We start from the raw sequence: 23797 nt of genomic DNA on the forward strand, positions 1-23797 counted from the left end.
TGGGTTAACTACAAATATCTAGGTGTCTGGTAAGACTGCAAACTCTCCTTCCAGACTCACATTAAGCATCTCCAATCCAAAATTAAATCTAGAATCGGCCTCCTATTTCACCACAAAGCATCCTTCATCCTTCATGCTGCCAAACATCCCCTCGTAAAACTGAGTATTCTACCGATCCTTGACTTTGGCGATGTCATTTACAAAATAGCCTCCAACACTCTACTCAGCAAATTGGATGCAGTCTATCACAGTGCCATCCATTTCGTCACCAAAGCCCCATATACTACCCACCACTGCGACCTGTATGCTCCTGTTGGCTGGCCCTCGCTTCATATTCGTCGCCAAACCCACTGGCTCCAGGTCATCTATAAGTCTTTGCTAGGTAAAGCTCTGCCTTATCTCAGATCAATGGTCACCATAGCAGCACCCACCCATAGCACGCGCTCCAGCAGGTATATTTCACTGGTCACCCCCAAAGCCAATTCCTCGTTTGGCAGACTTTCCTTCCAGTTTTCCACTGCCAATGACTGAATCAAATTATGATTCTTCCATAATATTCTACACCATCACATTGTGAATTGGTTGAGTTTCATGGAGGTTAAGACAACTGCCACAGCAAAGAAACGCATGTACAGGTTTATTTATTTTCAAGGCCACAGTATCTTGCCAGCACATCTGAGTGACTGAAGTAAAACGGTCATTTCTTTACAAAAAAGGAAAGAGGAACATTATACAACAAGACAGACTTATAAAAAATAAAACACATTTACAAAGGTTATTTTCATAGATTACAGTAAAGCTTAGATTGAGTCATGATGAGTCACACACGAGGTTGAAATACAAATGTCTCAACTACAAATAATGTTTTTTTGTGTTTTTTTTTTGTTTTATACATGTTATGCATAAGTTCCTCAAAAATCAGACATAGGAATCATTGAAAAACAGATGGGGAAGCAATCCATAAGGCAAACCAAAATATTCAACATGGTTGTGACAGTGTAGAAGTTACAGAAGATTTAAAGTGCTGATTCAGAGTTTTTTTTAAATTCATAGGCCTGGGAACCAAGAGTGTATTTGAAAGACTGGACTCACCAACCACAGCTAAAATACAAAAAGTCTTTTCAGTGGCATAGAAAGAACATTTACAGTGTTTTTGACATGAACAAACATGAATGCTGTACATCTCAAATTAATGATTTTCAGGGCCTATTGATAATGTCTAATTGGGCCAGAAAGTAATTGATCTGTTTTGTTGTCATGTTCATGCATGTCCATTATTTTGTAGGTTAAATCGAAGACAACACACCCCTACATTAATAAAGACACAGGAAGTGAAGTCATGAACAAACCGTGATACTGAAGAGAAAAAAATACAGACCATCCCTATACTGTAATCTTCAAAAAGTAGTGGTTTGATGATTAAATAACAAGAAATCAACTTTCTAGAACATAATAATAGTCTTCATCAAAAATGCATGACGTGTCACATTCACCCCAATATGGGGCTAACGCCCTATGTACCTGTACAACGGCGCAAATGGCAGTCAAACCCGCAGTATATTTAATGGTTTGCTCAGAGATTTAGGATGTTGGGAAAACGGACTGTCCCTTAGGTGTACGTTATTGTCTACTTTGTTGTGTTCCAGAGAAGGCAGATGAGTGCTAAAGCTAAGAGAGGGTCAACTCACACAGGCATAACTGTCCAGGGTCCTTTGGATTTGTGAACAGGCACATGCGGTGGTCTCAATAGGATTTCAGGACCTCTTTCCACAAATTAAAGCTTGAATCCTTAATTGAAACAATAACAAAGCGATTCCCCGCCTCTGTTTTTGTAAAAAACAAAACAACACAAAAAAACAGCTGAGGGACAGGCCTGGAGAAATGTAACCACTCAAATTCATAGAAAAAACTATGGATGCAATGACTAACCATCCAAGACATAAAAAATGTTAACCATGTTGAGGCTATACAGTGTTTGTTTACATTTACTTTGTTTACAAACATTGGAGTAAAACAAGCTTATATTTTGGGTTCTGATGAGGTACGACAGTTGAACTAAGCTCATGAGGCATTTAATTATAAAGTTATATTCTTCAAGAATCAATGGATGCAGCAACTAAGGATTCTAGCTTTAAATGACAGTTAATGGCACGTCTGTCAGGAGTACGATTCTCTTGATCCTCTGGTTAGAGCTAGGCTGAAATGCAGCATCATCGGAGTGGAAGGAGAGAAAACAAGTTGTGGACGCCATTTTAGACTACTACAGTATTGAGATGCACCAATGGAAACAGTGTGGAAATGCAGCCTTAGTCTCAGTTTCACTAGGCCTTATCAGACCTTGTTGTCCTCTTCCCACTGACAAGGCCCTTCACCGATACAGCGCGGGTCACATGTCGTGTTCCAGGCCGACCCACAGCCTGTGGCGTTTTACCTGGGCTTCCTTTAGTCGTCGCTACAGGGCTAGCAACCTCAGCCCCTCCTCGTGGAGGTTTGGTTGGGCTGCCCTCAGTCTTCACCACAGGGATACCCCCCCCAGCACGAGTCCATCTCGCTGGGTTTAACCCAGCCCGAGTTACAGGGCTAGTAACCGCATCCCTAGTCACCTTGGCCGGACTAGAACTATCTCCAGCTCTCCGCACCTTTGGTGCCCTACCCCAAGTTGCAGGGCTACCGGCAGCACTCTTCACAGGCCTACCCCCAGCCTGAGTCACTGGGGTAGGGGTACTACCCCCAGCCTGAGTCACCCTGGCTGGGCTACCCCCAGGCCCAGTCGTCACCACAGGGCTAGTAGTAACCCCAACCTGTGATACTTTAGGCCTTCTACCCCGCCTTGTAGGGCTTAGGCTACGTTCCCTTGGTGTTAGTTGGATTTCACCACCCCCGGTATTAGTGTCTCGACCTGGGGGTATTCTTGTGACTAAGGTAGGGTTACAAGCACTACCTGCGGTTTGTGTCACGTTGGCCTGGTCGTTGCCACCGGTCGTTACCACAGGGATATTCACCCCAATCCGTGATACTTTACGGGGCCGACCCCGCGGCGCAGGGTTAGTAGTGATATCTCCAGTTGGTGGTGTTTTGATGTCAGTTTGTGGTGTTTTTATGTCCAAGCGAGGCCTTCCACGTTTTCTCTTCAGTAGTTGAGCCTCTGAGCTGTCTGTCGAGCCTCCCTCTCCCTTTTGTGTCAACAAACAATCATTTTCCTTTGATGTCACCAAGCCAACCTCTGCCTTTTCCTTTAGTGTGACTGAGCTATCCTCTCCTTTTTGTGGGACCAAGCTATCCGTTTCTTTCTGTGACACAGTGCTATCCTGTTCTTTTTGTAGTTCTGAGCTATCCTTGCCCTTTAGTGTCACAGAGCTCTTCTTTCCATTGTGTTGTACCGGGCTATCCTTGCCCTTCCGCCCCACTACTATGCCCTGGTGTTCAGAGAGCGCCTTCACCAGTATGGCTGCCTCTCCCTTGGTCAGAGACAGGCCCCAGCCTCCAGCATCACTCTCACCCCCCATCTGTGGTTCCTCCAACGGCCTCCAGATGGCACTGTTTAGGGGAGCAATCTCCACAAGGGGACACTTCATACCAGAAAGCCTCTTGATTGAGTTTTTATTGATTAGTGACTTCTTCTTTTTGGGAGTTAAGCCGTTATCCTTCTCTGTGGAAGTCTCTTCTTCCATGGATCCATTACAGACAGGGGACTGTGGTTCCTCCTTAACTAGTTCTGGCCTCTCTGCTGCTGGGCTGTCGGAGGGCTGCTCAGCCTCCCCAGACACTCTCTCCTGGTCCTTCTCAGGGCCAGAGGCAGCTCTCTCCTTCTCCACAACCTCCTTGGCTGCTGAGGAGGTGGGGGTTAAGAGGGAGGTGACTGTTGGTCTCTTCATTACTTTCACTGTGTAGACCGATCTTCCTGCTGTGGATAAAGGAAATACTCAACCATTAGAATGAGACTCACAACAACATATTCTAGTCAGAATGCCAGTCTAACGATCATAACCCTTGGCACATTTTACCCATATAGTGGACCTCAAGAGTTATTACGCTCTTCCAAATCATCATCGTTGATATTTCATATCGAGATATAGAACTTGCATAACCAATTAAACAAGAGTGTGAGACCAAATATGGGTGTCCTGTTCCTGTATGAACTCACCTGGTTTGGAAGCACGAAACATGGAAGGGGGAAGCATGGAAGCAGGAAGTATGATCTTGCCACTCTTGGTGCGTAAAACAGCAGCCACTGGTTTCACAGAGCCACTAGCTGCTCCTGCCTGACCCGGAGAGCTAGCTTGAGACACCTGGGACACTGGGATATACAGATAAATATATTTATAAATAAAAGCTGTATTTAAATGGTTTATCAAAGTTAGCTGGCTAACCCATTGATCCTGCTTAGTGTCCATACTCCCTTGGGACACTGGGACACAGAAAAAGGTGAATCAGATGCATAGGTGTAGGGATGGTACAAAAGCATGCAGACACTAGCTATCTAGGGGGGCTGGCATGGCCATACCTCGTAGCCTTTCTTGCAGTCAAATGACCAAATTGCCCTCTAGTGGCCTCATGGGTGGAACATTATTAATCAACATTATTTAAAAAAACGTGCAGAAAATCTGGTGTTTCTATGTCAACCAGTTTTGTTATATTTTGTATTCTGTGATGTATAGAAAGTGTAATATTGGGATGAAACCTCTGAAGGTGTCTTCCTTGTTTTAAGACCATAACCATGTGTGTGATGTGTATACTTTAGTTTCAAAGTAGATTTGTTTAAGACTACCAAGAAGCACTCTGTGTGACCCTGATTTAGCCCACTGCAGTAAAAGGATCATTATTAAAAGGTGTCACAAATCCAAAGCGGTATCTGAATGTTTATTTAAGTGAGCTGGCTAATTCATTGATCCAGCTTAGTGCTATACCTCCTGTTGTCAGACATAAGAAGCAGGTTATAATTACCCGTCATGGTGTTGGGACTAGGGGTGGAAGTAGAGGAGGTGGGGCTAGAGGTAGGGGGAACAGTTGCTCTCCTCTGGGCAGCTAGAGTCCGTTTCTTCTCCCAGATCTCCTTCAGCTTGGCCTTGATCAGCTCCTCTGGCTTTCCTACAATACAAATTAAAAAACACACCAGAGTTCACATTAATATGCTTCTTGCAATCACATAATAAAAGTATCTCAAGTAAGTCCATGTTAAGTAAGTAATGTTTAAGTAAGAAAGGGATTAAATAAGTGATAAGTAGCTAGTCAGACGCACCAGACATGTATGCGATCTCCTTGACATAGACAGTCTGGATCTCAGTCAGCATCCTCTTCTTCTCCTCCAGAGACTCAGAGTCCACCGACAGGGTACGAATCTCCTTCAGAGCCTGATGAAATAATACATGTTAAAATCCCTTTTATATACACCTGTATTTTTAACCATCTATACCAAAAAATGTGACCATGAAAAAGTTGACTTTATTCATTAAAACGATATGAAAATAATGTATAGTTCTTGTGTCTACCACAGTACAGCACAAAATTAACCATAACAAATAGCCGGTTACACAGCCACATAACATACTGTCCCATACCTGTGAGAGGAGGTGTAGCTTGGAGACCTTGGGGTCCAGTTCTTCCATGAACAGCACCTGTTTGAGTCTGGTGAAGAGCTTCTGGTGCTCGCCGCGACGCAGCCTCTCTGTCAGGGTGCGGTTCTTACGACCCCCTCCCTCACCAGACCCCTCCTCCTCTCTCATATCCCTCTGATGCTACAAGGAACAGGAGTCAAAGGTTAAGGGTTGAGAGTTATTGAGCATTCTATTGGGTATTCCAAGGTATTCTTAGACCTCTTAAAGGGGAATGGAAAGACTTTAGGAAGTAAAACTAAGAAAAGAGATTTATTCCATCCACTAATACTAAACATGTGCATTTAACATATACACCTCTATTTTTAGGATTTTGATATTGAACAACATTTATTAGAGTTATGGGTAGTGCCATCTTGAATTGCCATAGTAGCGACTGATGCCAATGCGTCATTGGAGCAAATTGTGAGTTTTGGCATGGGACTGAAAGTGAATGTTGCCACCAGGAGACGACTCGCCCCACTGGATCTGAAAGGTTTCTCATAACTTTTGACAGATTTGTCATTGAGATCAGGACTATAATATTAAGGTAAGAAACTATGTGATAATTTGTACATTTTAGAGTATTTTTTCCCCAGTGAATGAGTATGTGTGCAAAAAGCCAAGTAGACAGTCAGCTAAAATGAAGCAAGGTAGCAAGCTAGTTGATTTAGCTTCTATCTTGTCTTGTCGTTTTGATGTACCTGTACAAAATAAAATTATCATATTGACAATTTGTAACCACGCCAGTCCAGGACCTCCACATTCGGCTTTGTCACCTGTGGGATTGTCTGAGACCAGCCACCCGGACAGCTGATGAAACTGGGTTTGCACAAATGAAGAATTTCTGCACAAACTTTCAGAGACTGTCTCAGAGATGCTCACCAGGGTCTTGACCTGTAGTTTGGCACTGTAACTGACACGCCACTGGCACGCTGGAGAAGTGTGTTCTACACGGATCCATCCCTTTCTCAACAATACCAGGCTGAAAGCGTGTATGGTGTCGTGTGGGCGAGCCGTTTGCTGGTGTCAACGTTGTGAACAGAGTGCCCCATGGTGGTGGTGGGGTTATGGTATGGGCAGGCATAAGCTACGGACAACGAACACATCTGCATTTTATCGATGGCAATTTGAATGCACAGAGATACTGTGATGAGATCCTGAAGCCCATTGTCGTGCCATTCATCCACCACCATCACCTGTAGACATCATGTTTCAGCATGATAATGCATGGTCCCATGTCTACATCTTTACAGAATTACAGGAAGCTGAGAATGTCCCCAGTTCTTCCATAGCCTGCATACTCAGACATATCACCCATTGAGCATGTTTGGGATGCTCTGGACCGACAGGTTATTCCAGTTCCCGCCAATATCCAGCAACTTCGCACAGCCATTGAAGAGGAGTGGGACAGCATTCCACAGGCCACAATCAACAGCCTGATCAACTCTATGTGAAGGAGATGTGTTACGCTGCATGAGGCAAATGGTCACACCAGATACTGACTGGTTTTCTGATCCACGCCCCTACTTTAACAAAAAAGTTCTGTGACCAACAGATGCATATCTGTATTCCCGTTCATGTGAAATCCATAGATAAGGGCCTAATGAATATACACTGCTCAAAAAATTAAAGGAAACACTAAAATAACACATCCTAGATCTGAATGAATGAAATATTCTTATTAAATACTTTTTTCTTTACATAGTTGAATGTGCTGACAACAAAATCACACAAAAATTATCAATGGAAATGACATTTATCAACCCATGGAGGTCTGGATTTGGAGTCACACTTAAAATTAAAGTGGAAAACCACACTACAGGCTGATCCAACTTTGATGTAATGTCCTTAAAACAAGTCAATATGAGGCTCAGTGGTGTGTGTGGCCTCCACGTGCCTGTATGACCTCCCTACAACGCCTGGGCATGCTCCTGATGAGATGGTGGATGGTCTCCTGAGGGATCTCCTCCCAGACCTGGACTAAAGCATCCTCCAACTCCTGGACAGTCTGTGGTGCAACGTGACGTTGGATGGAGCGAGACATGATGTCCCAGATGTGCTCAATTGGATTCAGGTCTGGGGAACGGGTGGGCCAGTCCATAGCATCAATGCCTTCCTCTTGCAGGAACTGCTGACACACTCCAGCCACATGAGGTCTAGCATTGTCTTGCATTAGGAGGAACCCAGGGCCAACCGCACCAGCATATGGTCTCACAAGGGGTCTGAGGATCTCATCTCGGTACCTAATGGCAGTCAGGCTACCTCTGGCGAGCACATGGAGGGCTGTGCGGCCCCCCAAAGAAATGCCACCCCACACCATGACTGACTCACCGCCAAACCGGTCATGCTGGAGGATGTTGCAGGCAGCAGAATGTTCTTCACGGCGTCTCCAGACTGTCATGTCTGTCACATGTGCTCAGTGTGAACCTGCTTTCATCTGTGAAGAGCACAGGGCGCCAGTGGCGAATTTGCCAATCTTGGTGTTCTCTGGCAAATGCCAAACGTCCTGCACGGTATTGGGCTGTAAGCACAACCTCCACCTGTGGACGTCGGGCCCTCATACCACCCTCATGGAGTCTGTTTCACATGCACATTTGTGGCCTGCTGGAGGTCATTTTGCATGGCTCTGACAGTGCTCCTCCCACTCCTCCTTGCACAAAGGCGGAGGTAGCGGTCCTGCTGCTGGGTTGTTTTCCTCCTACGGCCTCCTCCATGTCTCCTGATGTACTGGCCTGTCACCTGGTAGCGCATCCATGCTCTGGACACTACTCTGACAGACACAGCAAACCTTCTTGCCACAGCTCGCATTGATGTGCCATCCTGGATGAGCTGCACTACCTGAGCCACTTGTGTGGGTTGTAGACTCCGTCTCATGCTACCACTAGAGTGAAAGCATCGCCAGCATTCAAAAGTGACCAAAACATCAGCCAGGAAGCATAGGAACTGAGAAGTGGTCTGTGGTCACCACCTGCAGAACCACTCCTTTATTGGGGGTGTCTTGCTAATTGCCTATAATTTCCACCTGTTGTCTATTCCATTTGCACAACAGCATGTGAAATTCATTGTCAATCAATGTTGCTTCCTAAGTGGACAGTTTGATTTCACAGAAGTGTGATTGACTTGGAGTTACATTGTGTTGTTTAAGTGTTCCCTTTATTTTTTTGAGCAGTGTATTTCAATTGACTGATTTCCTTATATGGACTTTAACTCAGTAAAACCTTTGACATTCTTCTGCAGCACTGGTCATTTGTTTTTTGACATGCAAAAGTGAAACAGGTGTATTTATGCTGTTAAACGGCAACTGCTCCGCCCACAACCGTAAGGCTCTCCAGAGGGTAGTGAGGTCTGCACAACGCATCACCGGGGGAAAACTACCTGCCATCCGGGACACCTACACCACCCGATGTCACAGGAAGGCCATAAAGATCATCAAGGACAACAACCACCCGAGCCACTGCCTGTTCACCCCACTATCATCCAGAAGGCAAGGTCAGTACAGGTGCATCAAAGTGGGGACCGAGACTGAAAAACAGCTTCTATCTCAAGGCCATCAGACTGTTAAACAGCCATCACTAACATTGAGTGGCTGCTGCCAACACACTGACTCAACTCCAGCCACTTTAATATTGGAAATTGATGTAATAAATGCATCACTATTCACTTTAAACAATGCCACTTGTTAGATTACTTGTTAGATATTACTGCATGGTCGGAACTAGAAGCACAAGCATTTCACTACACTCGCATTAACATCTGCTAACCATGTGTATGTGACCAATAAAATTTGATTTGAAAAATGCACAGATCGCATTATACATATCTTAAAGAAACTATCAGTAGTTTGAAAACTTGCCATCATATTTTCTGTCATGCTGCTTTGTTGACAACTCCAACCAACTTCCGCCCAGACATTCAGCCACCGTCGCTGTGATTTATGGTTGGAAACCAGTCAATTTTGCTCATTAACGCACGCAGTGTTCATGGTCTTTCAGACAGTTTTGGGATTCAGCCATTTTAGGAAAATTCTGCCAGTTATGCAACAATGCCAATTTACAATTCCAGTTAGCTGGTGTTCTAAAGCCTAGTGCTTTCATTGCCCTTTAAACAATGTTTTTTGCAATACATGAGAGCTAAGACCTTAACTAGACAGCTCTGTAAGAAGGCCTAAGAACACTACAAAACAAGATGTTGCTCTGCAGTTATAATGGACAGATGGGAGAAGTCTTACCTTTTCTTTTGGTGCTGTTTCCCCATCCTGACTAGTTTTTCTGTTAGGACAAAATATTAATTTTATTAACCCCAGCTTCCTTGAGAAAGTCATACAAAATCATATAGCTAAATAGCCTACACACACACTCCAGTCTTACTGTGTTTGTTTGACAGCGGCCCTCATCTGAGCGATGGTGATTCCCTGTCTCCTCTCCTCCACCGTCTCGATGTCCACTGCTTCCTCCTCATCCTCCTGGGGTGAGAGACAACAATCTGGCTTTACAAAACACTACACCACAACCCAACCATGTGCAACTGCAGTGAACGTTTACACACAGATTACAAAAATTACTCAAATCAAACCATCAAAAGCTCGCTTACGTTGGCATATTCACCACTGCCGGAATCCGAGTCGTCCGAGGAGTCGTCCGAGGAGTCGTCCGAGGAGCTGTCCGAATCGGAGTCCTCAACCTTAAAATCAGGATGTCCGTTCTCATGCATTCTTAGAGTGGTAAACCGACTGAACTCAGTGTCTTTCTTCCATGATTCTGGGCTCCATAGTCCCGAGCCCTCCCCCACCTCCCCTCTCTCTGCATCACTCTCGTCCGACAGCATCTTCTCATCACAGGTCAGCTCATTGGGCTCCACGGGACAAGAGGTGTTGGCTTTGGCTGATCTACGGTCAGATTTAAGGTCCTTTGACTGAGTCAAACTCTGCTTTTTCTGGGCTAGAGCTGATCTGGAGTCAGATGTATCCGTATTTAACCCTGGGGTGTAGGAGTGGTCTTCGGTTTTAACTGGTGTCAATGCCAGAGGCAAGGGAGAGGAAGAAGAGGTTCCTCTTGGGTTCTTCTGTGCCTTTACCTCTCCAGGTCCAGCAGAACCCACAGCTGTGGTTCTGATTAGTTCAGGTAGCCTGGGAGCACCTCCTCCAGTACCTCCAGGCTTAGGGAGCTGGATGAGGGTGAAGCCCCCAGGCAGGGACACTCCAGCTGGGCCTCCCACGGTACCCTGGCCTGGACCCTTAGAGCCCTGGTCCCCTGCAGTCGGAGGACAGATCCTGAAGGAGTAGGTCCCAGTTTGGCCCAGGAAGCTGGGGGTCTTCAGGGAGGAGGAGACAGTGAGAGACAAGGGGGAGGAAGAGGAAGAGGTCTGGGATGGGGTGATGGCACCCAACTGGCCCATGATGAATTTGATGAGGGGAGCGTGGGGAGGGGGGCTGCGAGGGGGCTGGATGGAGGTGAGAGGGGGGGGAGGTGGGAATGTCTTGGGAGTGGACAGCTTGGTAGCAAAACCTGTTGGGACAACACAAGACATTAGAGGGTGTTGAGGATGTGGTTGTGCATGTGCATGTGTACATTCATCAGTACATGAACTCACGAGTGAGCTTGTCTTGATTCTTGGCCTTTATGTGACGCATACGATTCAGAGGTACCAGCTTGATCAACTGTCCATTGGGCTGACGATACATTTTACAGCCCTGGGAGGAGGAGACTGTCTGTAGTAGCATCTTTCCAGCAGGGGGCGATACAGGGGGCGAGCCTTGGGAGGTGCCTGGGGCAGGAGGAGGGGCCATGGGTACCAGGAGCAGGGGAGAGCCGACTGGGTCTTTAGGGTTTGTGGTGCTTTGACTGGAGGTTTTGCCTTTAGATTTGGTGACACCTAGGGACCATGGTGGTCTGTACGGAGGAGGCCTGTTCTTCCCTGGAAACAGACCGCAGTGACAGTGTAAGAAAGAGAGGCCTTTTCTGAGAGAATACAGAACTATCGCCATCCTTGAACCATCAGGCTTCGGTTACTTAACTGTCTAATTACATCATAACTAATACAGTACAACAAAATGTAAAGGTTAAGTTGATAACTTCTACTTCAAGCCTCTATTGAGGAGCAGTGAAAGGATCTTACCTGCTGGTGTCTGGAATACTTTCTGGGCCAAAGCTCCTTTCTTAGCCATAGCTGTAACGCTACTACTGCCTTGAGGAGCAACAGCAGTGACTGCGGTCTTCAAGTGCCCAGCACCCACAGATGTTTTCTTCACCCTGGGGAAGCAGTTTAGAGGCTTTTGAGGGGCCTTCTGAGGGGCCTTGGCTACAGAGCGCAACCTGCCGGTGACGAACGCAGCTAGCCGATTGGCCGGGTGCAGAGCTCCCATCTGCCCCAGCAGCAATCTGGCCTGGGAGTAGGATTTACCGTTCACCTGGGGAGGAAGAAAAAGAAACAATAGAAAGGAGATATAGGCAGAACAGATTAACATAAAGAACAGGTTCCCTGTGGAGGATAGAGCTTTTCGCAAAATGTAGGTATAATTGTTAAATTAGAAGTAACTCGGAGCTCCTCAATATAAAAAAAAAAAAACATCACAAACTACACTTTATGGCTAGGTCTCTTTTCAAAAATGGATTTTCAAAAATGTCCAAAATGGAGGTAAAGTGAACCTAATAAACCCACCTGGATTAGTCCTACAGCAGGGCAGGTTGGTTGTTTCTTCCTGGCTTTCAGTCTGCCTGCTGGCACTACTCCTGTCAGGAAGGGAGTCACTCCAACCTGCATCTCCGGCTCCTCAGGCTTAGGGATGCCCTCTTCCTCCTCGTCTTCATCACTACTGTTGTCTGTGACTTCACTATCAGATTCATCACTATCATCGGTGTCACCGTCTTCAGCCTTACTGATGCAGACCTTGAAGTAAGGAAGTGGATGATAATAAATCACACTCATGAGCATTCATTTGTCACTGATCAAGTTATGCATTTTAAATCTGAAACATGGAGCAATTCTGAACATTATGTTTGACAGCATGAGTTGGTCCAAATAACTGCTTCTTTAAGACAGGAACGGAAATGGCATGTTTATTGCTTCATTCTAAATGGTCATTATCCCCTCTACCTTGAATATGATGATGGTGCTCTCAGCCTTGCGTTTGTGTGTGTTTGAGAGGAGGCGGACGTGGTAGGGGCCAATGTTGAAGGGTTCGGACAGACGGTTCTGGGTCATGCGTCGGCACAGAACCCCCAGGACCAGTTTCCGGTGCTGGTCCCAGTTACACTCTGACTGGATCTCCAGCTGCCTAGTGGGCTCAGGAACTTTAGGCTTCTTGGCCTGGTTGGAGGGACTTTTCACTCGTACTACTACAGGGGGAAAGTTCAGATGTCACAGGTTAAGGGTTTAGGGGTAAACAGATTAAATCATAACATCTTGAACAGCCTCTTAAGAACTGTGGTGAGCAGTGATTCTGTGTTCCATCTTACCTGGTTTATTTGGAGGTGAGAGGATGGCAGCGATAATTTTCTGCAAAGACAAGAACATTTATAAATGATATTAACTGAGAGGGACTCAGTCTTACATCACCAAGATAGACTAGCTTGGTTACTCCTGTTCCATAGCCATTGAAAAATGTTTGTCTGCCCCTAGTGGCTAGATTAACTTCCTAAATCAGTGATCACCAACCTTTTCTGAGTCACACATTTTCGCAGTCAAAAAGCAAGCCGAGATCTTCCGCTCAGAATTGATTTTATACACGACTTTAAAAAATGTAAGCCTGTGCAACATTAACCTAATAAAACACTGAGGTAGGAATGAGGTTTGTGCAGTAGGTCTAATACATTATCACAGCATATCAGCTTTATGCCTGGCCTGACAATACTGCTCTTCTCAAACATATTATATTTCAAAACGCAAGCTTTGATAACAAAATAGATCGGTTGGTGAGGCAGAGCGGAGCAAATAATAAGCTTTTTTTTATTTTACTGGACTGATGGTACCTGCATCTGATGGTCAGTATCAGTGGTAGAGAGAGAGCAGCAGAGGGTCCACCTCTCACGGTCCCTGCTCTCCTCTTTCCTCCAGTGAGACTGACCAGACAGAGGGTCCACCTCTCACGGTCCCTGCTCTCCTCTTTCCTCCAGTGAGACTGACCAGACAGAGGGTCCACCTCTCACGGTCCCTGCTCTCCTCTTTCCTCCAGTGAGACTGACCAGACAGAGGGTCCACCTCTCACGGTCCCTGCTCTCCTCTTTCCTCCAGTGAGACTGACCAGACAGAGGGTCCACCTCTCACAGTCCCTGCTCTCCTCTTTCCTCCAGTGACCAGACAGAGGGTCCACCTCTCACAGTCCCTGCTCTCCTCTTTCCTCCAGTGAGACTGACCAGACAGAGGGTCCACCTCTCACGGTCCCTGCTCTCCTCTTTCCTCCAGTGAGACTGACCAGACAGAGGGTCCACCTCTCACGGTCCCTGCTCTCCTCTTTCCTCCAGTGAGACTGACCAGACAGAGGGTCCACCTCTCACAGTCCCTGCTCTCCTCTTTCCTCCAGTGAGACTGACCAGACAGAGGGTCCACCTCTCACGGTCCCTGCTCTCCTCTTTCCTCCAGTGAGACTGACCAGACAGAGGGTCCACCTCTCACGGTCCCTGCTCTCCTCTTTCCTCCAGTGAGACTGACCAGACAGAGGGTCCACCTCTCACGGTCCCTGCTCTCCTCTTTCCTCCAGTGAGACTGACCAGACAGAGGGTCCACCTCTCACGGTCCCTGCTCTCCTCTTTCCTCCAGTGAGACTGACCAGACAGAGGGTCCACCTCTCACGGTCCCTGCTCTCCTCTTTCCTCCAGTGAGACTGACCAGACAGAGGGGATACCGTCTTCCACCTGATGATCGAGTCTCACGGCATCTGTCTCATACACAAATTCATGTTGTTGCTATGACAAGAGAAAGTGAAATATTCCTCAACATTTAAATAGACACGACGAGCTGCTAATAATAAGAAGCGCAGTCCTATCGATACACTTGGCTGCAGCGCGAGTAGAAGTAGGGAGAAGCGTGTTTTATGTTTTATAATAGTGTTCAATTAAAACAGTGTTGACAGAGCTGAATAAAAACATGAGCTCACAAAAAAACAGCAGCTGTTTGCTGTATTCTTTGACAATCTCTCTCTGGTCATGGTTTTAAAAGTTCTGAAATCTCACGTAGGCTAGTACCAAACTTCGGTGTGGGGTCATGGAAGCTGTAGGCATGATGATTTGAGCTATATGATTGGCCAGCACAGTAGGCACACTTGAATTAGTCACAGTGCTCCTGGTCCGCCGGGTAGGCGGAGTTTGTTCCTTCAGACAAATTAAAATGGTTCACAATGAGAACACTTTGCCTACCCAGCTCGCAGGGCTTCTGAATCAAGTCCACCTACGGCCAACAGCGCAAGACAGGAAAACAAATTATAGGAGCACAATGCTTTATCATTGGCTTTTTCTACAGAAATGTTCGATGACTGACTAGGAATGGCTTGAAGATTGACCATTCGATCGCACTCCTTAATGCATCTACTCCGACAATAAATATTTAGTGTGTGTGTCCTGTGCCTCACCTTTCTGCTGCTGGGGATGATGGAACTATTATTGTCCTTAAAGAGGTGGACCTGTGGCGGCAGCACCTGGGGCGGCGGTTTACTGTTAAACTCTCTGACACGGGCGCACGTCATCATGCTCTCAAAGTACTTGTAGACTGGGTCCTTGTCCTCCTCTCGCAGCTGCACACACACACACACACACACACACACACAATCCCTCATAACTTTTTCATATACAATTTTTGTCAAATAGAGGTTTCCATCATATCACTACAGTTGAGTAATTTGGGGTGGTAGTTTGACAACATAGGATGTGTCTCAAATGTTCCCCCATTCCCTGCATAGTGCACTACCAGGGCCCACAGTATACTATGACAGAGGAATTTACCTCGGGGGTGAGACGAGGTACGTAGCGCTTTGGACCAGGGTTGTAGATCCTGGTTAGAGGCTTGATGGGTATGTTTGGGGCAGGTTTCGGGCTGAAGAGGGGTTCGGGGTCCACCCCTGAGGTGCAGTCCCACAGGGTTGAGACACAGACGCCTCGATTGGGCTGAACCTCATGCTCCACGTTAGACACAGCTGGGCAGGGAGAGAAGACACGTTCATTAGCTTGTTCAAGTTGATGTGTCATTCATTTGGTCAATATAGAACATAATACAACTCTCAAAAGTACCCAAATGCACCCTGGGTATGAACTTACTGTAAACAGGCAGTGTCTGGTGCTGGCCGTTCTCTGCTGCTGTGGTCTGTTTGGTGATCCTGCGTTTAAAGCAGGAGCAGCCCAGCATACAGTCAGGCCTGTAACAGTGGAGCGGACCCCTGGACACCCGGGCCAAGCTAGAACACACACACCCCAGCCTGCAGAACTCAGAACCACACTCTGGACTGTCCACTGGACTGGCCTGGGGGGCACGGCTCTTAGGGAGACCCTGGAGGGCAGACAACAGAGAAGAGATAGACCATCAGAAAATGTGTGTGCGCATTATGTGTGTGTGTGTCTATAAATCTAAGTCCTACCTGCGCAGTGAGCAGTGCCATCAGGGCTCTCTCCACCCTCTCAGTAGTGATGTGTGTTCTATCGTGTCCTTGGTAGAAGGTGGCATCTTCCATCTCCATCATTCTCAGCTGGATCTTAGAGAGACCGACCAGTCTGAGTTGGTTCTTAGAGAGGCCAGTCAACCCGCTGGAGAGGCCTCTCCCTGGGCTGGAGTCCCTCCTCACGGCCCCCTGGCCTGGAGGAGACCTGGAGGTACGAGTAAAATGTTTAATGAAAGGCTTTATTGTCCATTTTAGGGTAAAAAAAGGAAACGTGTTGTAGGCTTGACAGGCTCAATCCCAAATATCTACATATCATCCAAACTATGAAAACAATTGACATTACTGGCATTTCAGACCCATTTCATATTGCTTTGGTACAACAACAAATATAGATGTGTAAACTATATGCTTTGGCATGGGTATAGCATGTCTTTAGAAGCATTTCCTTACCGCTGTGCAGTAGGAGGGCTGGTGACTTTAAAACTAGCTGTAGCTTTAGCAGCAGTAGTTTTGTTACTGTTGGTGACCTGGATGGGCCGTAGCACAGAGGCAGATCTGGCTTTGCCCTGGGCTGGTGTTATATGGTGCTGTTTGCCCTGTGCTGGTGTGGGTTTGGGTTTGGCTGCTTTAGGAGGGGTCCTGTGGTTGTTGATGGGTGGAGGGGGTTTCTTTAGAGCTGCGTAGAGGAGGGGTTTCCGAGAGAGGGGGCAGGGTCTACAGAAGGCGGGGGGCGGGGGGGCACGTGTCTTCAGAACACTGTCGAGGGTCCGAACATAGCTGGTGCTGGTCACAGGCAGCTGATAGGCCACTGAGCCCAGGGGGTTGTGGGAGAAGGCAGCAGCGCGGTCGCTGATTCGCTGGGCCTCGCTCTCCAGGTATTGGTCGAGCATTTCGCTGCAGAAGGCCGAGCGGTTGGGGTTGTGGTTCTTAGAGGTCTCTTTGGTCCTGATGAACTTGTCCCTCCAGCCCTTGATCTTGGTCAGGTCACTGGTCTTCCCCGTCCTTGAGACAAAGGACCTGCTTCCATCTGCACAGCAAAGAGACAAGGCCGTTTGAGAAGAGATACGGGCCCAATTCCAAATCAACCTCTAGACCCTTCACCTAGCCTCTACCTCTCTGTTGTTTGGAGACTAAGTAGAGCCATCATTATATTGCACTTATCCAGTCCCTTCCGATTTGCAAATACTGACAGGATTGGGGCTTGTGGGTTATCATCAGACCAAATAATAACCTCGCCCATTACCACTCCCCCATTCTACCACAGTGGTGGGAGTCACATTACTAGGGCTAATTCTGAGTGTTTAAGTTGGTGTAAATCCCATAATTGCCTTGCCTTATTATCTGCCTGACTGATGAGGGGGTTCAATGAGGATGATGACAGTAAACTGGGTATGAAGTGCTCAGTGACTCTGATGTATTAAACTAGCTGAGCCATGCAATTGAAAAAGCGCTATCATCTTTCAAGTGTAATTAATTTACTACTAGGCAGTCACATTTCTCAATCAGGAAATAACAACATGTCTATTAATACGTCCCCTTGTTGGCAACCACGACAACGTCCCTACGGCCGCCACGACAACGTCCCTACGGCCGCCACGACAACGTCCCTACGGCCGCCACGACAACGTCCCTACGGCCGCCACGACAACGTCCCTACGGCCGCCACGACAACGTGCCTACGGCCGCCACGACAACGTCCCTACGGCCGCCACGACAACGTCCCTACGGCCGCCACGACAACGTCCCTACGGCCGCCACGACAACGTCCCTACGGCCGCCACGACAACGTGCCTACGGCCGCCACGACAACGTGCCTACGGCCGCCACGACAACGTGCCTACGGCCGCCACGACAACGTGCCTACGGCCGCCACGACAACGTGCCTACGGCCGCCACGACAACGTGCCTACGGCCGCCACGACAACGTGCCTACGGCCGCCACGACAACGTGCCTACGGCCGCCACGACAACGTCCCTACGGCCGCCACGACAACATCCCTATGGCCTCTACCTATGGCTCTACTCAAAAACCAATAATAAAACAGTGAAAATAAATAATACGTATTGTGTTGGTGTCCCATATAATGATCACTGGAGAGCTTTGAGATATGAGTTTCAACCATTTTTAGAAACAACCAGTAATCTCACTGCTGTTTTGCTGGTCTTATTGCCACTGTATGTGGCCTACATGGCTAGTAAATTACCCATCACTTAAGTGTAACTCACCAGTGGAGGTAGCGCTGCCCAGCCCAGTGAACACAGGCGGAGACAGAGGTAGACGCACCCCCAGATACTGTAGATCGATGGCCAGGGCTTGGTCCAGGGAGCTCAACTTCAGCCCAACTATAGGTAAGGGAATAACACAGACGTTAGGGTTATCAATGGTAAACATTACTGTGAAATATCTAACTCTCTTAGGGCAGAGACTGGTAGGTTTGTGTGGTGAGAGATGGAGAGGGAGGAAGAGAGAGAAATACAGAGAGTGCATGCGTGAGTGTGTTGTCCACTCACCCTCCTGTAGGACAGGGTGGATGACCTGTCTGTGTTTGAGTGTGTTCAGGTCTTGCAGTAAGATAGTCTGCAGACCTGCAATCTTCTCCTCAACACTCTCCAGTACTGCAATCTTCTCCTCAACACTCTCCAGTACTGCACACACACACACACACTTTGGTTAGAAAATAATAGAATAGACCAGTGTCATCATTATTGGAGACTTTCAGAAATGAATGTGGTATTGTGAATGTCAATCAGTGAAAACAGTAGTGGGTGTTGATGTTCTATTTTGTGTCTCCAGCAGGTCTTGTTGCCAAGTACACTGTAATTGACAAGCCCCAGTAGAATATAACTTCTTCGCTCTCACTTACCAGTTTTCTCTGGCTGTTCCTGAGTGACTGGTGATGTGTTATTGGATGGCATGTCCTCCACATGGACACCAAGAGCTTCCTGTGACACAGAGGAAGAGATAACCGTGTCAATACTGTCTGCACCTTCAGCAAAGTTAAACAAAGTTTCCCTCCTATATTTCCGACTCTGGGGTATCTAAATGAACATTTCCGGATGTCTGAAATTCCTATTTCCCATAATTCTGACCGCACACAAGTGTCGTGTTTTACCTTGGAAGTGAAGGACACAAAAAGTAGACCCTCCACGTCATCCAGTTCCGGTTGCATAGCAACAGGTATCGGGCTGCTAGTTGCAGTGACAGCTGCTGTCGCCGCCTTGGTACCCTTAGAGACTTTTCCGACACTGCCCCACCGATTGCCCCCCGGTTTACGCCCCTTCTTCCATGGCTTAGGAACGGCAAAGGGGGACGCAGTGGGGGTCAGAGGTGAGGGGGTAGGAGAAGGCTTGGGTGCAATCTTTTGAGGTTTGGATGTTTTAGGGGTTAAGCTCGCAACCTTGTCCTCCTGAGTTTCTGTAAGCGAAATGGGTGCGGCCATGGTTGGCTCTAGCGGAGCCTTCTGTGAAGGCGGAACCTCAGAGTCCATTGGTTCTACAGTGGAACGTTTTAAAGGCTTTGAACATCTGTTTGTGTGTAACACAGTAGACTGTGTAGTATTCTGAGGGTTAGCAGTCAGGCTGGTCTGTCTGGAGTGGTCCATCCCAGCACCCAGTCTCTCCCCCCCAGCCCCCGGGCTGTTCTCTGGCCTGGAGGCTCCTGAGGGCAGGGCTAGCTGGGCTCGGAGGTACTGCCTGTGGAAGACATGGTCACTGTAGTCCAGATCCATCCCCTCTTCACTGGCAGACACATCAGTCTGATTGGCATCTGAATCTGCTGTACCAGGAGCTACTTTCCTCAACTTCGCTGAGACTTCCCCCACAGGGTGAGTTGTAGGGAGAGAACGTTTCTTCATGCTACAAGACAATGAGGGGTGCAGGTGAAAAAAAATATTAGCGGTGTATCAACAAATGGAAAACTGAATAGCAACAGTAAAACACTAACATTCAGTAAATTGTAAGGAAAACACTAGAATTATAGTACAACACGATAACAGAAAGCTTCACTCACCTGATATCAGCCACAACATCGTTTACAGTAACAATATGCTCAGTCCCCTCACCACTATTGGACCTAGCAGTGCTACGACCAGGGGAGCGGATATCTCCCTTCCCCGTCTGAGGGTGCTCCGACCTGGGCTTTGCGAGGCGCGGGCTGCCGCTGTCCTCCCGGAAGCCCTTAGCAAAGGGGTTATAATCTATCTTCAGCTGGGTGATCCTTGTGTTCTGGTACGACGTCACTGCATAGAACTCGGTCTGCGGGAACGTGAAGGTCATGACCTCCGGGCCGAGGAGCTGGAGGTCAAGCAGCTTAGGGTCAAAGCCAAGGTCATCTCCATCTGCAACGGGGATCACGTGTAAACTGGGCCTGTAGCGGTGCATGGAGTGCAGCAACACATGTCCCTCCTGGTCCAGGCAGTGGTTAGTCAGTTTGAGTTTATAGAAGGAGACCAGGCTGGCCATCCAGACCTTCCCCAGGGCTGATGAGTCCTGGTGGGGAAAGAGTCGGCATGAGGCCTGGGTGTGTGGTTCTCCAGGACCACTGGGTTCCCACTCCTTCAGGTTCCAGCGATGGCGGTACGTGTCGACGGGGGTGATTGACAGGACCAAGCAGTAACGACGTGTTGGTTCCAAACCCGTCAGGCGGTAGCGGCAGTAGGGAAACATGCGCCGGCCCTGTTTGGTGAGGATCATCTCGGTTCCACAGCAGTGGAACTCCCTCCAGACATTGCTGTTCTCCAGAGTGACCCCCACACTACCACATGAGCTTATCGCTGAGAGGCCTTCCTCCTCGGGATGCAGGCCTCCGGGGGCTGGGCCACTGGCAGTAGATGATGAAAATGGTGAGGGGAGGGCTGGGTTGGCACCAGTGTTTGTCACAGTGGCAGCTGGTGATAAAGATGCTGATACTATGGGTGTGTTAGCTGGCTTAGCATCAGAGTTTATCCCACAATCCATGGGTACGGCTATGGTTCCACTCGCTTCTTTGTTTGTAATGACATCAGTGGATAAAGCTATTGCTAAGTTCACTTCACTGTGTGTGGATGATGCCATAGCTAGGTTGACTTCAGTGTTTGTTATGGTGTCAGTGGATGAAGCCATGGCTATGATGGTTAAGCTTGCATCCTTGTCTGTCATGGCTACAGCTTGGTCCTCCACCACATCCTCGTTGGCCAGGCCTGGCTCCATGGTGACGCTGTCAAATGGGATTGATGTGGTGATAGAGGTAGTAATGGTCGAGTCCTCTACCCTCTCCTCCATTACAGTAGGATCCTCCATAGATGGGACAGAGTAAACGTTATATACTATTCTTCTTCACTTAAAAAAAAAAAAAGCACCTCAAGTTGAACTATGGTTATTTTCAGTTGACATCCTGGAATAATGAAAAAATTATGTTATGTTAGAAAAATGTCTCATGTGAATGGCCAGATAGTGAACCAACTAACAACATGTAAGGACATGTCTATATGACTTATTACAGCATAATATATACATTGTGAAAATTGTAAGAAAAACATGGAGATTAAATAAGATTTTAATTTATCAAAAATACATTGTTTTTAGATGTGTGACCTTTCATGTGAAGTTTAGTGTCACCCAAAAGCAGTAGGCAGATCCCTAAAGCTTGGACTTTATCGGAGACCACAGGTTACATCAATTTTATGTTTATCAGCTCGTAGTTGTTTTGGGAATTTTCTTGAACAATGGCATTGTATTCATGTAATGTGTCATTCAAGTGTAGCAGATGAGGTTGGTCAGCTCACTAGGCTCTCTTCATTGGTAAGTTGCCATAAGGCTTTAGGTCAGATGGATAACACAATCTTGAGTTGGGTCCTATGGAACTAAATTGATTAGCCTAGTTACTAGCTTAAGTTACATAGATGCTAGGCCTATATTACAAAACCTCATCTAAATTGATTAGGTTAAATTAGGCTAGCTAAACGTTTAGGCTAACGTTACAACAATATTTTCCTGTGCAGGTTAAAATGCAATTATGACATTAACTGGAATGTCCTTGTCAATTTAAGTTCAGAAACAATACAAATACCACGACTTCCTTTCATGTAGCTTATAGAAGTGCTTATTGGAGGTGTTACCGTTATTATTTGTTAAATATGGTTATTCCAAATTATATTTCCATCTCAACTATCAAACCAGTATTATTTTTCCATGAGCTTTAAATCGTGTATTTCTTCAAAAACACATGCCAGTGTCGAGTATAAAAGTTGCTTGACAACACCCCTCGTCCTCTCCTCCCCAAGCCTTGTTGTAGGCCTCCAGATATTTAGCCAGCAAGTTAAAAAGTTGGACATTCACTGACGCCTACCTTCCACCACCGTATGGCGTGTCGCGCTTTTTGGAGAGCAATAATAACAGAGCAAACTCCAACTGTTGCGTGCCGACGTCGAAACAAAAGGCCTCGAAATAATCTTCGAGCGTGCACATAAATTCGCAAATGGAGGCCGCCGAAGCCACGCAATGTAGCCTAGCATCGACCATGCACACAGGCTACCAAGGCGCATGCACAACATCAACCCTCAATGGCGCGTGATTTCCCACGCCAGCGCGAGGAAAAGCGGGAGTCCATCCCGGGGATCTCTGCCACCTCGAGACTAATTCGTGGCCTCGAACAACTCCGGCGAAAAGTCTGTGCAATAAATAACAAATACACAAATTGACTCTACCTTTGTGAATCGTGCAGGAATCGGATAGCGAACTGTCTGTTGTGACTCTCTTCGAATCTTATGCATGTCCGTCCACTTCCAGGCTATCTCTCACTCCTTTCGAACATCTATCTACACATTCTCACTCCACGGAGACACACACACACATCCGTGCTCGGGGTGTGACGTAAGTCACCATGGCGGCACACACACTCAGGTTCGGTCGGTGTGTGTTGCGCAGGCTCCCTCCAGAGGTTTAGCGGGCAGTTATTTCTTCCGTGCAGCCGCCACAAAAAAAGCATAAAATACGATTCAATCTTTAGTACAGCTGATAACGCGGAAAAAACGTTTAGCCTATCAGCTCTGTTTTGAACACCTCCATTGGGGGAAATTGCAATTTTAGCCTGTATTCCTGCTGTAGCCTATCTGTGTGTGAATGTGCGTTTATCTGCCTGTCTTTCTGATGGTTGGACGTCTGCCTGAGATTTGGTCTGCCTGTCTGACTCATGATCTCTGTCTTGATCTGTCTGTCTGATGATGGTATGTCTGTCAACAGCTGAGTTACAAGTTATATTTTCACTAACAGTAGTACGCTATAGTCTACCCACAACTTGGTAGGCCTATAGGCTGTGGTTATAACCAAAAACCATAGACTATTCCATCAATACACTGAATAATACATATAAACATATTTACCATATGGGACAGGAGCCAATAGACAGCAAATGCTATTATTTTCCCATGTCAAAGTGTTTAAGTTGTTACATTGTTGCAGCCAAACTGCAATGTCAGAAAGTTCCAAATGTAGCCAAATACAATGTTACAGTAGTAGGCTAGGCAAGTGTGATAGAAATGATGCGATTTGTAAAATAGCCTAGTTATTAAAAGTCAATATTGACCATCCAGTCTATCAAATCATGTCCATGGTTACTGCTGCGAAATATAAAAGCTCACAGCGC

General features: G+C 47.0%; 1 protein-coding gene across 3 annotated transcripts; it reads right to left on the reverse strand.

The window, feature by feature from the left end:
• Positions 1-622: 622 nt before the first annotated feature.
• LOC135557801 (MAX gene-associated protein-like) lies at positions 623-23025 on the reverse strand. 3 transcript variants are annotated; one of them, XM_064991427.1, is made up of 24 exons: positions 22860-23025; positions 20186-21447; positions 19290-20031; positions 19041-19119; positions 18688-18822; positions 18403-18519; positions 16627-17203; positions 16156-16381; positions 15839-16067; positions 15527-15717; positions 15157-15318; positions 13049-13088; positions 12687-12928; positions 12252-12479; positions 11709-12000; positions 11184-11507; positions 10185-11098; positions 9962-10056; positions 9823-9862; positions 5559-5735; positions 5240-5351; positions 4945-5088; positions 4145-4297; positions 623-3904 (listed from the first exon to the last, which is right to left on the reverse strand). In XM_064991427.1, the coding sequence occupies exons 1-24, from the start codon at positions 22923-22925 to the stop codon at positions 2322-2324; spliced, it is 8130 nt and encodes a 2709-aa protein (XP_064847499.1). In that variant the 5' UTR covers positions 22926-23025; the 3' UTR covers positions 623-2321. The 3 variants fall into 3 exon arrangements, with proteins under 3 accessions (XP_064847499.1, XP_064847500.1, XP_064847501.1); XM_064991428.1 differs by having other exon boundaries at positions 20186-21547; XM_064991429.1 differs by lacking the exon at positions 22860-23025 and adding an exon at positions 22502-22845 and having other exon boundaries at positions 20186-21547.
• Between the last annotated feature and the right edge of the window lie 772 nt (positions 23026-23797).

The sequence above is a fragment of the Oncorhynchus masou genome, chromosome 16 (genome assembly GCF_036934945.1).
Source record: "Oncorhynchus masou masou isolate Uvic2021 chromosome 16, UVic_Omas_1.1, whole genome shotgun sequence".
Classification (NCBI taxonomy): domain Eukaryota; kingdom Metazoa; phylum Chordata; class Actinopteri; order Salmoniformes; family Salmonidae; genus Oncorhynchus; species Oncorhynchus masou.